The sequence below is a fragment of the Miniopterus schreibersii genome (genome assembly GCF_964146895.1).
Source record: "Miniopterus schreibersii genome assembly, chromosome: 1".
NCBI classification, from domain to species: Eukaryota; Metazoa; Chordata; class Mammalia; order Chiroptera; family Miniopteridae; genus Miniopterus; species Miniopterus schreibersii.
In genome coordinates, this window is record NC_138101.1 from 48609635 (window position 1) to 48625565 (window position 15931).

At 40.3% G+C, this 15931-nt stretch overlaps 1 protein-coding gene across 4 annotated transcripts in view; it reads left to right on the forward strand.

Annotated features, from left to right (window-relative positions):
- The window catches only part of GPAT3 (glycerol-3-phosphate acyltransferase 3), a 55255-nt gene that overhangs the window by 470 nt on the left and 38854 nt on the right, over positions 1-15931 (forward strand). For 2 of the 4 annotated variants that reach the window (XM_081131687.1, XM_081131688.1), the window contains exons 2-3: positions 487-776; positions 11768-11834. In XM_081131687.1, the coding sequence (XP_080987813.1) occupies positions 636-776; positions 11768-11834 (208 nt within the window). In that variant the 5' untranslated portion in view covers positions 487-635. Of the gene's footprint in view, positions 1-112; positions 393-486; positions 777-11767; positions 11835-15931 lie in introns of those variants that run through there. The other 2 variants (XM_081131689.1, XM_081131686.1) reach the window with 2 other exon arrangements.

Genomic DNA, 15931 nt, shown 5'->3' on the forward strand with positions numbered 1-15931 from the left:
CCTAGGGACTCTTGCTGGGAGTGCTGGGGGAGGCGGGGCGAGGGGCCGAGCCGCGGACGCCCAGGAGGCTGCAGCCCGGAGCTAGTCCAGCTCGGATGCTCGGGGTTGGGTGGCGGAGGAGGTGGGGCGAGCGCGGCGCGCAGAAATAGGGCTCCCGGTGACCGAGCGCCGTCAGCCACCAGCGGAGTCCTCGGTCTGGCGCCAGTTCCGCCTGCAGCTGGCGTGGCGAAGTGCCGGACACCCGCAGGGATCCTTCCGTGAGTCACCCGCTGAGTTGTCGCGCTCGCACCCTAGAGGAAATTTAGGCACCGGGCGGGGCGCGTTCCTGGGCGCAGCTCGTAGCTCCTGGTGCGACCGGCTCGGCGCTGGTTTGGGCCTCCTGCGGAGACTGAGTCATTCGGCGGCTCGAGGAGGAGCCCCAAAAGGAAGGAAGGAAATTGCAGTCATTCTGAAAGTTTTTCCTTCCTCTCTTTCCTCCCCCCGCAGAGGTGAGCGCCGGGAGGCGGGGCGCGGGTTCTCCCGAGCCGGTCCGCGCGCCTCTGCCCTGGGAGCTGCCGCCCGGCCGCCCGGGGACCGGGAACAGCTGTCGCACTCGGACCTCCTCGCGGACCCCTTCGGGAAGGGTGCGTGGAGCCATGGAGGGCCTGGAGCTGGCCGGGAAGATCCTTTCCACCTGGCTGACGTTGGTGCTCGGCCTCATCCTCCTGCCTTCGGCCTTCGGGGTGTCTTTGGGCATCTCCGAAATCTACATGAAGATCCTGGTGAAAACTTTAGAGGTGAGCGCCTGCAGGGACGCGGCCTCCAGCACCTCAGAGGGCTGGAGGGGGAGCCCGGGGCGGTGGGGGCCAGGGTAGAGCCCAGGTGGGAGGGGACCAGCTCTGAAGGTCAGCGGCCCGCCGCGGTGCGCGCCCCGGTTTGCCCTCCGCATTAGCGCGCCCACGGCTTCTGCAGAGCTGGAGAGAGCCTTGCAGAGACCACCGGCCACCCCACTGCTCGTCTTCTCGGAGGCAGAACTACCCCACCCCCTGCTCCGTTGTTAAAATTTTTACTGATTAGATGAACAGCGAGGCCGCCTTTTATATCGCCGGATTTCTTTATATCCATCACGCAGTGCAGCTGGCACTTCACTCTCCGAAGTTTTTACAGCCCCTGGTCTCAGAGGTCCTTTCCTGTACTAAGGCATCATGTTTATGCTCAAGATAATAAGTTAGTTGCTGAATGGTAGAAAAAAAAATCTGATTATGTTTTAATGAAGTCATGGAAATTTTATCTAATCGATGGCACTTGAAGTGTCACTGAAAGTGTGTCCTTGACCTCAGCTCTCCCTACACTCCTTTTTCCAAATTCTGCAAAGGAAGGTGCTAGGCGCAGGTGGGCCTGGTGGGGAACGATGCAGCTTCCTCTTACACAGGGCTTTTCTAGGTTACAGAGACTTTCCTCCTGTTCACTCTCTCATCATTTGCCCCCCAAAGCCTTGGGAGGCAGGGAGGGCACTTATTACTCCCCTTTGATACAGATAAGGAAATCGAGACTCGGGTTTCGGTAGTTTGCTTGAAAGAAGAGGCTTTAAGGAGAGGGTGTGTTTGCCTAGTGGTTAGGAATACCGGGAGTCTGGGTACAGATTTGCTTAGAGGTGATACCAAAATCCCAACTCTGCTTCTTAATATGTGACCTTAGGGAAGTCACCTACTTCTTGTGCCTAATTTTTCTCATCTATCAAACAGGAGGAACAGTAAAACCTATTTCCATAGGGTTTTTAAGTACGTTAAAATATGTCAAGCATCTTAGGGTGCTGGTTCATGTTAGGTGCTATGTGTTTGCTGCTATTAAAACAATAATAACAATAATATTTAGGCTCTAGCACTCTCATTTCTCTAACTTCTAATGTCATCCTCACTTTTCTGCCCTTATTTTCTGTCTGTCCCAAGACCTGTTTCTCCTGGCCGGCAGGTTGGCTCCCATATATAGATCTAACCTGCCAATCTCATACCTGGAGATGGCCTGCTAATCTTCCACCTACTAATCTCCTGCAAATCTCTTCTACCTGCTGAGAATCTCCTGTTTTACCACATATTTTTGGGGGCTATTTTTCTGTCTATTTTTTTTTTTTTTTTTTTAAACAAATACATCTTTATTGATTTCAGAGAGAGGAAGGGAGAGGGAGAGAGGGAGAAAGAAACATACATCAATCAGTTGCCTTCTGCATGTGCCCTGACTGGGACTAAACCTGCAACCTGAGTATGTGTCCAGACCAGGAAATCAAACCTGCTACCTTTGGTGTAGGGGACTGTGCTCCAACCAACCGAGCCACACTGCCAGGGCAATATTTCACAGTTTTGAAGCTTTCTCACTGACTTTACACTCTGAACCTGGCCATCCTAGGCTGTGAATGTCTTAGCTGCCTGCTCTTCAGAGTATTCACCTCATAGCACATGATCCTCTTCAGCTGGTGTTCTCTTTCTCAGAAGCCTGAAATGCTTGAACTGTTTTCCCATACAGCAATGTCCTTTGGAGTTTATACCCCAAGTAAAGATGGAGCGAGGGTAAATCTCACAGACTGGCTTCCAGGTGCTAACTCCTGTATTTCCTGCTTTAGTAAGTCAAGGTACTGCTAAAGGTATGTCCAGGAGAGAGAACAGCAGTTGCTGTCGGCCTGGCAAATAACTACTATACTTTGAAGAGATATCTCCGGGCCAAGATCTGGCCTTCAGTTTGGCAGGGCCTTAAGTTTTCATTTCTGTCCATCTAGAGTGGAAGAGACTTTCAGAGATGTACTCTTGGTTAATCAAACTCTCGAGAACAATTTTTGAATTGTAGTGGGAGATACATCACTTAGCTTGGAAACCAGGTAGTGGTGGCGTAAGGAACCATCCACTTTGCCAAGACTAAGTTGTTAGGTCAGAGAGATGCTTGGCACTTATGGAATTAGGATGGGGATTCATATTGTGAGCCAGCCAGCTCTGACTTGGTGGTGGTAGCTGCCTGGAGCGTCTGTGTTTGGAAGAAGCTGGGTTCATCAGGAAAGAGTTGTGATCCCACAGTGATACTTGCTTTAGGTACAGGAGAGGAAAGTGGCGGCCCAGGGCTTTCCATTCTTCCACTAGAGCAGCAGTAGGTGTTTCAAAGACATTGCTGTTAGGCAGGGATTAGTATAGGGGATTGCTTTTCCTGACTATAGGGATAGTTCCCTTAAAAATTGTCCTGGTTGTTTAGAGTTTAGTATCAGCACATTTTAAATTCTGGACCAATAATATCCTCCTTTTTGTAGACTCCATTCAAGGCCCAGCCCTTCCTGTTACTCCTTACGCCTTAGTATGTTCCCAGCTGATTTGGTTGTTTTGCATTCCGGTCCCAAGAACATTCTATGGGCTGATTGGAATTTGAAATTTCTCAAGTTTCCCTGGTTACAACCTACATACCATTTGAAAGGTCACTTAGTTTTGTACATTATGTATTTACTTTTCTAAGTTTTATTGACAATGGATGGCTTTTTCGTGACCATAAACTCAAAATCTGAAATTTGAAATGTGTGTGTGGGGGTGCCTCCTGAATAGCTGATTGTGATAATTGTTCTTTGGCAAGTAACTGACCCAGCTATCTGCTCTTCTCTTGCTCCTTCTTAGCTGCTCATCATTTCAGGAAATAATTATTTATTGAGCACCTACTGTATGCTGCTTTCTGTATTGTTGAATATCTCTAGATGGGTGCATGAACCACTGATGGCAAGCCACTTGAGGACAAGGCTTGAATTCTTAGGATAAGTTTAGTGATTCTCTAAACTAGTGATTTTCAAGGACGTTATAAAAATTTCTAAGGAATATTATAATTAATTGGGAAAATTGTTTTAGGAATACAAACTATGAAAAAAAAAACTTTGGCTGAGGGGATGTGTAGAGAATGATCCATCTGGATGGTGGAGTGTATCTGAATCTCTAGGAGGGTGTGTGTGAAATTTTTATGTTTATCAGAGAGGAGCATGAATTAATGGTTAAAAAATGCTGTTGTCAACCATAAAAGTTAATTGTAACGTTAATGATGGGCTGAGGGTGTTTGAGGATTGCTATTCATTGGCCTAAGATTAGAGGGAAATATAGAAGGGGAAGAGAATATAGGATTAATGGAGAAGGAGAAGGTAGGGGAATGTAATTAAATTATCTAATTAGATAATAAATGTTAATGGACTAATTTTCCCCTCAACTTTTGAGGAATAAGATGGAATAATGAGCAATTCTTTCAAATTTCTGGCCTTGTAACCTTGGGCAGGTCATCTACCATCTCAACCTCAGTTTCTACATATATATAGGAATATGCCTCCTAGAGTTATTGTGCAGATTCAGTAAGGAGAGGTGAATAAAAGTGCTTGATGCACAGTAGATGCTCAACTCTTGGAGTTTGAATTTAAAAACTTTTTGGTCTTTTTTTTCCTTCTTTATGACTAAAATTTAACCTATCTTCAGATCTTTGATGGATTAGCATACATACTCAGAGCAGACAATTCCTGCCTTTTATTTTATTAAAAATTTTTTTAAACCTCAACCAAGGATATTTTTTCCATTACTTTTTTTTTTTTGACTCATTTTTATTTTATTTTATTTTATTTTATTTTATTTTATTTTATTTTATTTTATTTTATTTTATTTTATTTTATTATTATTTTATTTTATTTATTATTTTATTATTTTATTTTTTAATTTAATTTTTTAATTTAATTTTTTAATTTAATTTTTATTTTTGTTTAAAATATTACAGATGTCCCTTTTCTCCCCAACAGCCCTTTCCACCCTGTCCCATTCCCCTCCCCAGTTTCCCCCCTCCCCCACCATTGTCCGTGTCTTTGGGTTGTGCATATATTCATATAAATTCTTTGGTTAATCTCTCCCCCTCCACCCACCCACCCTCCTCCATCCCTCTGACATTCATCAGTCTGATCCATGCCTCCATGTCATTGAATCTATTCTGTTCATCTGTTTATTAAGTTCTTTAGATTCCACATATAAAGGAGATCGTGTGATGTTTGTCTTTCTCTGCCTGGCTTATTTCACTTGGCACAACATTCTAATCTTCTCTGTATTGTTCCAATTTTAGTATATGTGCTGCTGAAGCCAGCACTCCGTTGCTTTTCAGAGAGAGTAAAAGGGAGAGAGAGAGAGGGGGAGAGAGAGAGGGGAAAGAAAGAAAAGAAAGAAAGGAGGAAAGAAAGATGTGAGAGACACATTGATTGGTTGCTGGGGATCAAGCCTGCAATCCAGGTATGTGCCTTTGGCCAGAATCTAACCCTGGACCCTTCAGACCGAGGGCTAACTCTACTGAGCCAAACAGGCCTGACTTTTATTTTAATTATTATTCTTTCCCTTTACCCTCTTTTCTGTCCACCAATTAGTTTCCATCTTTTTAAAAAGTCATGTCGATAATTCTCAGATGATTATGACACTTATTATAATATTCAGTTATTATACCTGAAATTGGAAATGAAACAAACATGTTAGAAGGTCATGGCTATTTATGACAAAGTAATAATAAAGAAAAGCTACCAAAGCAACATGATTTTCATTTAACTTAATCCCACAACAACTCTCTGACAGGGTTTATTATTACACCCATTGATGGATTGGGGAATGGAGTTTCAGAGAGATAATTTGTCAACAAAGGTAGATAAATGTCATCAGTGGTAGAATCAGAATTTTAATTTGAATCTAAAGCCTGAGTTCTTACTCTGCTAAAATGACGGCTTCTACCAAGAAACTGTTTTATTATGCTACAGATTATAACCTGCTGTTATTTTAGTAAACCTAATATTTTGAATTTTTATATAATTTTATGCATTTTTCCTCTTTAATCCTTAAACATCTTTTTTTGGTGTAAATATTGGAAGTTGTAATTGTCTATGTGACAATGTCACATTTTTGCAAGCTTTTGTCTAAGCTTTAAAGGTTAGACTTAGCCCCTCTTTTTGGTGATTTTTTTCCCCCCCCTCAAGAGGATTTTGAAATTAAGTGAAGTGACCGTTCCTTGGTATGGAGGCGCGAGATGGGGAGTAGTTATGTGGATGGTTAGACACCACTACTGTACTTCAGGGCCACCTTGAGGACAGAGCTGCACCTTTTGTGGTGCCTTGAGGCAGATGTGTTCTGAGACACCTCTGGAAGAGATTCAGAACCTTTAAAGAGATATTTTCCTCTGTATTTGAGCTTATCTGATCAGCTAGAGAAGCTGGCATGGTAAAAGAGAGAGAGCTATTGAGATGCAGTGGATGGTCTGAAAAAACTGATCATTCTAGTACCTGAAGTGTGGGATGTGAGGAGAGAGGAAGAAGCTAACATTTTTCTACTTTGTGGCCAATTGTGTGGTGGTTATTGGATAGATTATCTTTTTAAAAAAATTGTCAGTATTACAGATGTCCCCCATTTCCCCCCCATTTGACCCACCCAGCTCCCTCCCCACCCCAGGTCTATTGTCTGTGTCCATGGGTTATGCATATATGGATATATGTTCTTTGGTTAATCTCTTCCTGTCTTCCCCACCCCCATCCCCTCTGAGATCTGTCATTCTTTTCCCTGTCCAATTTCCCCAACACCATTTATCCATGCTTCTGGGCCTATTTTGTTTGTCAGTTTGTTTATTAGATTCCACATATAAGGGAGATCATGTGATCTTTTCTTTGTTTTATTTTGCTTAGCATAATAATCTCCAGGTCCATCCAAAGGGTAAGAGATTTTTTACAGCTGCATACTATTCCATTGTGTAAATGTACCACAGCTTTTTTATTCACTCATCTACTGATGGGCACTTGGGCTGTTTCCAGATCTTAGCTATTATAAATAACACTGCTATGAACATAGGGGTGCATATATTCTTTCTAATTAGTGTTTCAGGATTCTTAGGATATATTTCCAGAAGCAAGATTGCTGGGTCAAATGGCAGTTTCTTTTTTAATTTTTTGAGGAACCTCCACACTGTTTTCCATAGTGGCTGTACCAGTCTGCATTCCCACCAGCAGTGTACTAGGGTTTCCTTTTGTCCACACCCTCGCCAGCACTTGTTGTTTGTTGATTTATTGATGGAGCCATTCTGACAGGTGTGAGGTGATAGCTCATTGTAGTTTTAATTTGCATCTTTCTGATGATTAGTGATGCTGAGCATTTTTCATATGTCTATTGGCTGTCTGTATGTTCTCTTTGGAGAAGTGTCTATTCAGGTCCTTTGCCCATTTTTTAACTGGATTGTCTTCCTGTTGTTGAGTTGTATGAGTTCTTTATATATTTTTGGAAATTAATCCCTTATCAGATGTATCATAGACAAATCTATTCTCCTATACAGTGGGTTACCTTTTCATTTTGTTGATGGTTTCTTTTGTTGTGCAGAAGCTTTTTAGTTTGCTGTATCCCATTTTTTCCTTTGTTTCTTTTGACCTAGGAGATGTATTGGCAAAAATACTGCTATGTGAGATGTCTGAGATTTTACTGCCTATGTTTTCTTCTAGGATTTTTATGGTTCCATGACTTACACTTAAGTCTTTTATACATTTTGAGTTTATTCTTGGGTATGGTATAAGTTTCATTTTTTTGCATGTGCCTGTCCAATTTCCCCAACACCATTTATTGAAGAGACTGCCTTTACTCCATTGTATGCTCTTGTCTCCTTTGTCAAATATTAGGGTCCCTGTTCTGTTACATTGGTCTTTATGCCTGTCCTTGTGCCTGTACTAGGATGTTTTGATTACAGTGGCTTTATAGTATAGCTTGATATCTGGCGTTGTGAACCCTCCAACTTTGTTCTTCTTTCTCAAGATTATTGAGGCTATTTGAGTAATTTTTGGTTCCATATATTTGGAATATTTCTTCTAGATCTGTGAAATATGCCATTGATATTTTTATAGGGATTGCATAGAATCTGTAGATTGCTTTGGGTAGTATGGACATTTTAATGATGTTAATTCTTCTAATCCATGAACATGGTATATTCTTCCAGTTGTTTGTATCTTCCTCTATTTCTTTTTTCAATGTCCTGTAGTTTTCTGAGTATAAATCTTTTACCTTCTTGGTTAAGTTTCTTTCTATGTATCTTAATTGTTTCATTGCAGTGGTAAGTGGGATTGTTTTTTAGTTTCTCTTTCTGAGAGTTCATTATTAGTGTATCAAAATGCCATCAATTCCTGAATGTTAATTTTGTATCCTTCTACTTTGTTGAATTCATTTATTAAATCTAGCAGTTCTTTGGTAAGTCTTTAGGGTTTTCTATGTACGACATGATGTCATCTGTGAATAATGACAGTTTTACTTCCTCCTTTCCAATTTGGATGCCTGTTATTTTTTCTTCTTCTCTGATCCCTGTGGCTAGGACTTCCAGTAATATGTTGAATAAGAAGGGTGAAAGTGAACATCCCAGTCTTGTTCCTGATCTTAAGGGAAACATTTTTAGTTTTTGCCCATTGAGTATGATGTTGGCTATAGGTTTGTCATATTTGGCCTTTATTGTGTTGAGGTACGATCCCTCTCTTCCCACTTTGCTGAGTCTTTATCATAAATGGGTGTTCGATTTTATCAAATGCTTTTTCTGCATCAATTGATATGATCATGTGATTTTTAATTTTTTTTTTGTGTAAAATATATCTTGATTTCAGAGAGAGGAAGGGAGAGGGAGAGAGATAGAAACATCAGTGATGAGAGAGTCATTGATTGGCTGCCTCCTGCATGTCCCCAACCGGGGACTGAGGCCACAACCTGGGCATGTGTCCTGATTGTGAATCGAACAGTGATCTCCTGGATCCTAGGTTGATGCTCAGCCACTGAGCCATGCCGGGCTGGGCATGATTTTATCCTTGATTTTATTTATGTGATGTATCATGTTTATTGATTTGTGAATATTGTACCAGCCTTGCATCCCTGGATGTTTAGATTATCTTCTTCAGTCTTTACAACAACACTTGGTAATTGTCCCAGGTTTAGAGATGATGAAAATTCCTCCTCCAATCCAGGCCCCAAGAGGTTAGAATATTTTGTCCAAGAAGATGACATCTTGGAAGTGGCAGAACTGCCATTCCTATGCATGTGTGTCTGGCTGCAGGGTATAGGCACATTTGCACTTTCACTGGAGAGTAAGCCCAAAGGAGAAAATGATTTTCCAGTACAAATTTCCTTTTTCATTAAATGACTTTTCCTCCAAACTTACAATTTGCTATGAACACTGTAATTGTATTTTGTAGGACAGACCTTTAGAGTTACCATTTCAGGAGAGGTTATGTGTTCTGAAACTTGTTTGGTGACAGAACATGGGAGTTTTTTGTAGCAAATCATGCTGTTTGAGCAGTGCCCTTGTGCTAATTTGTTAGGGCTGCCATAACAAAGTACCACAGATTCGGTGGCTTAAACAACAGAAATTTATTTCCTCATGGTTCTGGAGGCTGGAAGCCCAAGATCAAGGTGTTGGCAGGTTGCTTTCTTGTGATGCCCGACTCCTTGGCTTGCAGCCTTTTTGCTGTGTCCTTACATGTCCTTTTCTCTGTGTGTGTGCATCCCTGGTACCTTTTTGTTCAGCCAAATTTCCTCTTCTTATAAGGATACCGGGTAGATTGTAGTAGGGTCCACCCTAAAGACCTCACTTTAATGTAGCCACCTTTTTAAAGGTCATATCTTCAAATACAGTTACATTCTGATGAATTGGGGGTTAGGGCTTCATATGAATTTGGGATGGGGTTGGGGGCAGCACACCTAATTCAGCCCATAACAACTACAGAGTATCAATGTTTCTCATCATATGAGCATGAAATAGTTGTCCTAGTTGAAGGTAATTACTATTTATATAAAATATAAAATCAAATTCCTATAATAAACTGAGTCTCAAGATTAATCAAGATTGATAGTTAACAAGATTTTATTTTAATCATATTTTTGGCCTACTTACAAATGATAATGGGTGCCAAAGCTTTAAATTGAAAAACTATAGAGCCCTGGCTAGGCAGCTCAGTGGGTTAGTGCCTTCTCCATACTCCAAGGTTGAGGTTTTGATCCCTGGTCAGGGCACATACAAAATTCAATCAATGAACGCATAAATTAGTGAAACAACAAATTGATGTTTTGGGTATCCCCCCACTTTCCCCCCCTCCCTCTTAAAATCAATAATTAAAAAAAGGAAAAAAAAAAACAAAACCGTAGAAATAAACCTTTACCTCTGTTGAGAAAACATGGGAGGTCTAGCAAGGAAGAGAAAAAGATGCAACCAGATTAAGATTGAGTCTTATTATTTGTGATTTGACACTTGAAGCCTAGAAGATTAGGCTTCTATTTATAGGCTGTTCTTTAAGCACAAATGCATGTCCCTCTTTGGCTCTTTGGAATGTTGTTCAGGGGTCCTGGTGTGGTCAGATCACACCTTACTTTTCGACCTTCATGTACATTTTTTAGGTTATTTATTCTCTATCAGTTTATTTTCTTATTTATTTGAAATTGTTATTTCATCTCTCTGAGCCTAGCAATAAATGAGATATTTGTCTTGACATATTTAATAAATTCTTTTTGTTTCTCAAGGATGCTTAAGTTCTAACTATAATTATTACAATGCATTTTCTTTCCCTGCCTTGCCCCTCACCCCAAATCAGTCCATTTAGCCAGTGTTAGCTTCTGGAATTGTAATAATCGAAATAATATTTTAATGGTTCTTTTTTTAAACTAGAAAAATAGCCATTGGGATTTTCTGGAATGCTGTCTACAAAGATAACTTGTAGGTTTTTTTTTTTAACTTATAATTTAAACAATTTTTATTGATTTGAGAGAGAAGGGAGAGAGAGAAACATTGATGTGAGAAAGAAAGATTGGTCAGTTGCCTCCCACACACTCCCAGACCAGAAATAGAACCTGCAACCTGGGTATGTGCCCTGACTGGGAATTGAACTCACCACCTTTTGGTGTATGGGACAATGCTCCAACCAACTGAGCCATACTGGCCAGGGCCAACTTGTAGTTTTTGAAATATGGTGTTAATGGTAGATAATTTTGGAAATGCATAAAATAAGTGTAAAGAAGAAAATGACAAGTCACATCTTGGTATATTTCTTTACACTCCTATGTACATTCAAAACAAAATGGGAGTTGATTTTTCCTGCTTTTAACTTCTCTCAAACCTGTGGTTCCTCATAGTTATAAAATTTTTCCTATGCATCTTAAAATGTAAGTGACCATCTGGGCATATGATTTCATTAATTACCAACTTCGTTGATTGCTTTCCAGCTTTCCAAGTCTCACTGTCTCCTTTTTCAAGCTTATCTTTGATGCAGGCAATAAGGCCTCTTTGAGTGTGTCTCACCCTTGAATGCCTAATTTGCTATGAAAATAATAGTTATTCTTTGGGCCCTGGGCTTTTTTACATGTTAATCTAACTTAATCTTCATAGCAAACCCTATGGGATAGGAACTATTATCTTTACTTTATAAAAGTAACTTGAAACCCAGGTAGTTTAAATGCCATAATCTGTGCTCTTGCCCAACATGCTTCATGACCTTTTCAAGGAGTAATTTATTGGGGTACCAGGTGTGTGTGAGGGGTTTATATGGGGTAAACATGATCTTTTCCTCCTATTTTTAGGGCATTATCAGTAACTAATACAAGAGTATATCTGGGACTTGGAGTAGTGCTACATCATTCACTGGGGGATCTCTTTAATTGGAGCAGCACCAGAGCTTAATGTTTAATTTCACTTAGAAATAAGCACGGTTTAAGTATACTACACTGTGTCTATGGAGCAGTTTAAATTAATTCTTCTTGTTTTTGAACAGTGGGCCACGTTACGAATTGAAAAAGGAGTCCCGAAGGAGTCCGTTCTTAAAAATTCAGCTTCTGTTGGTGAGTCTTCCTTTTCATTATGATGGTTAAAATATCCAAAATATGATGATATAAAATATCCCATTTACATCTACTCAATTTGAACTTGAAATATGCAAAGAGTAAGTAGTGCATTCTGTAGGCCTTGGATTATTCATAATTCATTTCAAAATAGCAGCTGCTTGAGTGTTGAATGAATTACTGTAAAGGAGGTAATGTTTGCTCGTTTACCTATGTGTTCTTACAGGGCGTTTGTAAAGGCGTGCATTTAAAAGTGGTTGTTTGCCCTAGCCAGTTTGGCTCAGTGGTTAGAGCCTTGGCTTGCAGACTAAAGTGTCCTGGGTTCGATTCTGACCAAGGGCATGTTCATCGGTTGCAGGCTCTATCCCTGGCTCTAGTCAGGGTGAGTGTAGGAGGCAACCAGTCGATGTGTCTCCCTCACATTGATGTCTCTCTCTCTCTGTCTCAACTCTTTCTGAAAGCAATGAAAAAATATCCCTGGTGAGGATTAAAAAAAATAAAGGTGGTTGTTCATGGTTCTAAAGATGTAGTCAATGGCTTAAAAAAGAAAAAAAGGTAATTGAACCATCCTGGGAGTTAAACCTATTTTTGAGGTTTTATTAACACTTGAACACTTTATTCTAATTTGTGATTCTCAAAGTATGTTCCTCAGAATACTCTTTCCTGCTAAAAGCTAATTGATAATACATGAAGTAAAATAACTCCCCCATGAAATAAGCTTGGGAATCACCACATACTACACCCTCCTTTTGGAGAGTAATGTTGAACAGTAACAAAGGCTCAGAAAAGTCCTGCAGTAAAGAAACTTGTTTAATTTTTGTTAGAAGTGAATGAACAAATCAGCTGATTTAACCCGCCCCTGCTATTTGTGCACTTTGCTTTTATCCCCCAAACTCCTTTTTAAAAGAATTTTAAGAATTGTTTAAGACAGCAGGTTCACAGGGGAGTAGATTTCTATGGGAGTAGTGTCTATACCATTAGGAAGAAGTGAACCACTAGATTTAATGAAAAGATTAAGTCTTTATGCGTTTTTCAAAAATGTTGAAACAATTTTGTGCCCATCAAATTTGGGATTAAATAAGGTCAAAATGTTAAACAGTTTACTAGAAGGAATTTATCTTTTGGAGGTTTGTCTAAGTGGAATTGTAGAAATTTTATACTCTAGCGTGTTTTAAAAATAACCAATTTGAGTGAAAACATTTGTGCATTTTTATATAATTTATAATGTTCAAATGATTGAAGCAACTGGTAGAGTTTTATGGTATCTACTTAAACAGCAAGGTATTATCACTGAAAATATTTCTACCAAGATTAGATATCCACTTTGTACTGCTAGACACCTTTTCTCTCAGAGATAGCAAATTTAGTAATTTTTTGTTTTTCTGGGGTTGGGTACATTTTTTTCATATGTGTCCTTAAGTTTTAAAAAAAAGACAAACTTTATTGCTGGTTTTCTGCTGTACTTGGAGAGAATTTGGGCTTTCATTGATCTTGACTGGCCATTTGTGGGGCCCTATAGATTGGGGTGGTGGTGGTGCATGTTTTGGGTTATGAATTTAAAAGGGCATGAGGGGTTCCAATTTGGTAGGTTAAGAGAATTAAAAAATTACTAGGTGAGGGTGGCCAGTAGCATTGGTTTAGTTTTTTTAGCCTATATGGAAGTGAATATTTTCACGTTAGTTTTTTTTTGTTTGTTTTTTGTTTGTTTGTTATGTTATCTGTCTTATCTATTTTTTAAAAAAATATATCTTTATTGATTTCAGAGACAGGAAGGGAGAGAGAGGGAGAAACATCAATGATGAGTCATTGATTGGCTGCCTCCTGCACTCCAGCAACCTGGGCATGTGCCCTGACCAGGAATCGAACCACAATGTTCTAGATGATGGGTCGATGCTCAGCTGCTGAGCCACGCTGGCCGGGCTCTTCTCTATTTTTGGTTGTTGTCTTTCCCATGGTACCTACAGGAAAGAGTGGAAGTGGAAGTGAAACAGTGGAAGTTGTTGAGCACTTGCTACCCATAAGGAGGATCCTTATAGGTTTAATTGGGGATCTAAAGGTAATTATGACCTGGTTCCTATGAGGGGGAGGCATCCAACAGGCCACTATGATAAATGCTAAAATAGGTGCATCAGCAAAGGACAATGGTGAGATCTGACTAAGGCTCTGACATGTGCAGCTTTCATCTCTGTTAATCCCACAGCTGTTTGTAGTATGCACGTCCGCTCCCATCCTGACTTATGTCCTGCTTAGGTAGCCCTGTTCCAGGGTGTGTGTTCTGTTCATGCATCCTGGTGTTTGGAGTCAGCAGAGAGGTATTATTTCAATCCTAGATGACTGGCAGAGGGTGACGAAACACACAGCACTGGCCTGGCTGGTGCAATCTTCTGCCTTCGGAGCATCATGTCTCTGTACTGCAGCCAACAACTGCACAAGGCTGAGCTGAGCTGGTCAAAGTTTAGGCCAGGGTCACAGGCGGGCCAAGGTTCCCAGGAGTGAGGGAGCGATTTTGAGATGTCTGTCTAAATGATACAATGCCTTTGATAGGTTTGTGGAGTTGAGAGGGAGAGATGATATAAACAAGGAAATACTTATATTTGTTTTCTGCACCAACGAATTCCTTCTGCTGCCCTTTTACTTGGTGAAGCACATTTTTGGAAACACTTTTTAAGTCTCCCCATCTTGCACTATATTTTGTCTGTGCTCTTATTGAAAAAGCCAACTGAAAGGTGAACCTAGGGAAATATTATCTTTGTGATTAAATTATTCTCTTTTGTCTTTAGCCATATATTACTGTGTCTTCTATTACAACACTCTCTCAGTTATTGAGCTTCAGATATGATCCTAAGTAAGGTCTCTCTAAGAAGCTCTGTTATTACATCTTCCTCTTCTGGGTTTAGGACAGTTCCTCATTGCTAGTACAGTGATGAAAATCAGTCTTTTTACCCCCTTCAAATAACATTCAGCTTTGGTAGGGAATATAGAGCTATCCTTTATCCTAGTTTTTGTTCCCAGAGAGCTGATGTGCTAGAAGGCTAACACGAGCAAAGAGAAGTTTCCTTTGCTTTCTTGCATCAGCTGAGCTTTCACCACTCCAACTACAAACAAGTGCATCTTCTCAGACCCTGAGTCAAGGTCTGACAGAGATTTTAGCGACTTTTATTTTATTCTGTTCTAAATAGTGCCAGGGACCATTTGACTATAAGAGCCACCAGCCTCACTCTTTGGGTACCTGACTGATTTCCAGGACTTATGCTGTCAAAGTTGAATCAGTTAGTAATTTTGATTATACTTGTAATAAATGTAATTAATTATGTCATTTACATGCTCAAGATTAATTCCACTATAATTGCATTATGATCCTAGGACATTTTGAATGATTACCAAGCAAAAGTCAACAGTCAGGAATCAAGGCCTCCCTTTGCCCTTGCCAGGGGTTGTGTGAGTCACAAACAATACAAATAAATGTAGTCTGTGGCTTAGTCATTTTGGCAGTGTTCCCTGGAGTGTGTTGCTGGTCTTACTCAGCTCTGTGGGAAGTGGGAAATGCAGGGCTGTGAGAAATGCATGCCGCCTCCTCAGGTCCTCCAGGTTCCCCTACTCTAGTAGGCACCACACCCTAAAGATTTTGGGTCATGTGACCTACTGTTAATGAAGACCCTGCGCTAAATTTCTCTTCTGCCCTGTACTACTTGCCCCCAAGTCCCTGCTTTCCCTCCACCCAAACACACACAAAGGAACAAAATGCTGTGGTGAAGCCTCTGATGTCATACCTATTCAGAAAGAAAACTGGGTGCCTGACATTTCTCTCTAATTTTATTTTTGGAATTTTTTCTGTAAGACTTGACTCACAGTACTGATACCTGTACAACAGTGGTTACATTAACATTAATCAAATCTGTTGGATTAAAAAAAAACTGGGATAATAGTTTGTGACAGACATTTGAGCAATATCATTTTTTCTGTACTTATTTTGTCTTGGGCAGGCCATTTTTGATAGTCTGTTTAAATCAGCTCAGTTGATTTAGTACTATCATCTCTGAATACAACTCAGTATCTGCTGTCCTCAAGGATATGGGGTCTAATGCATTTAACAGGGT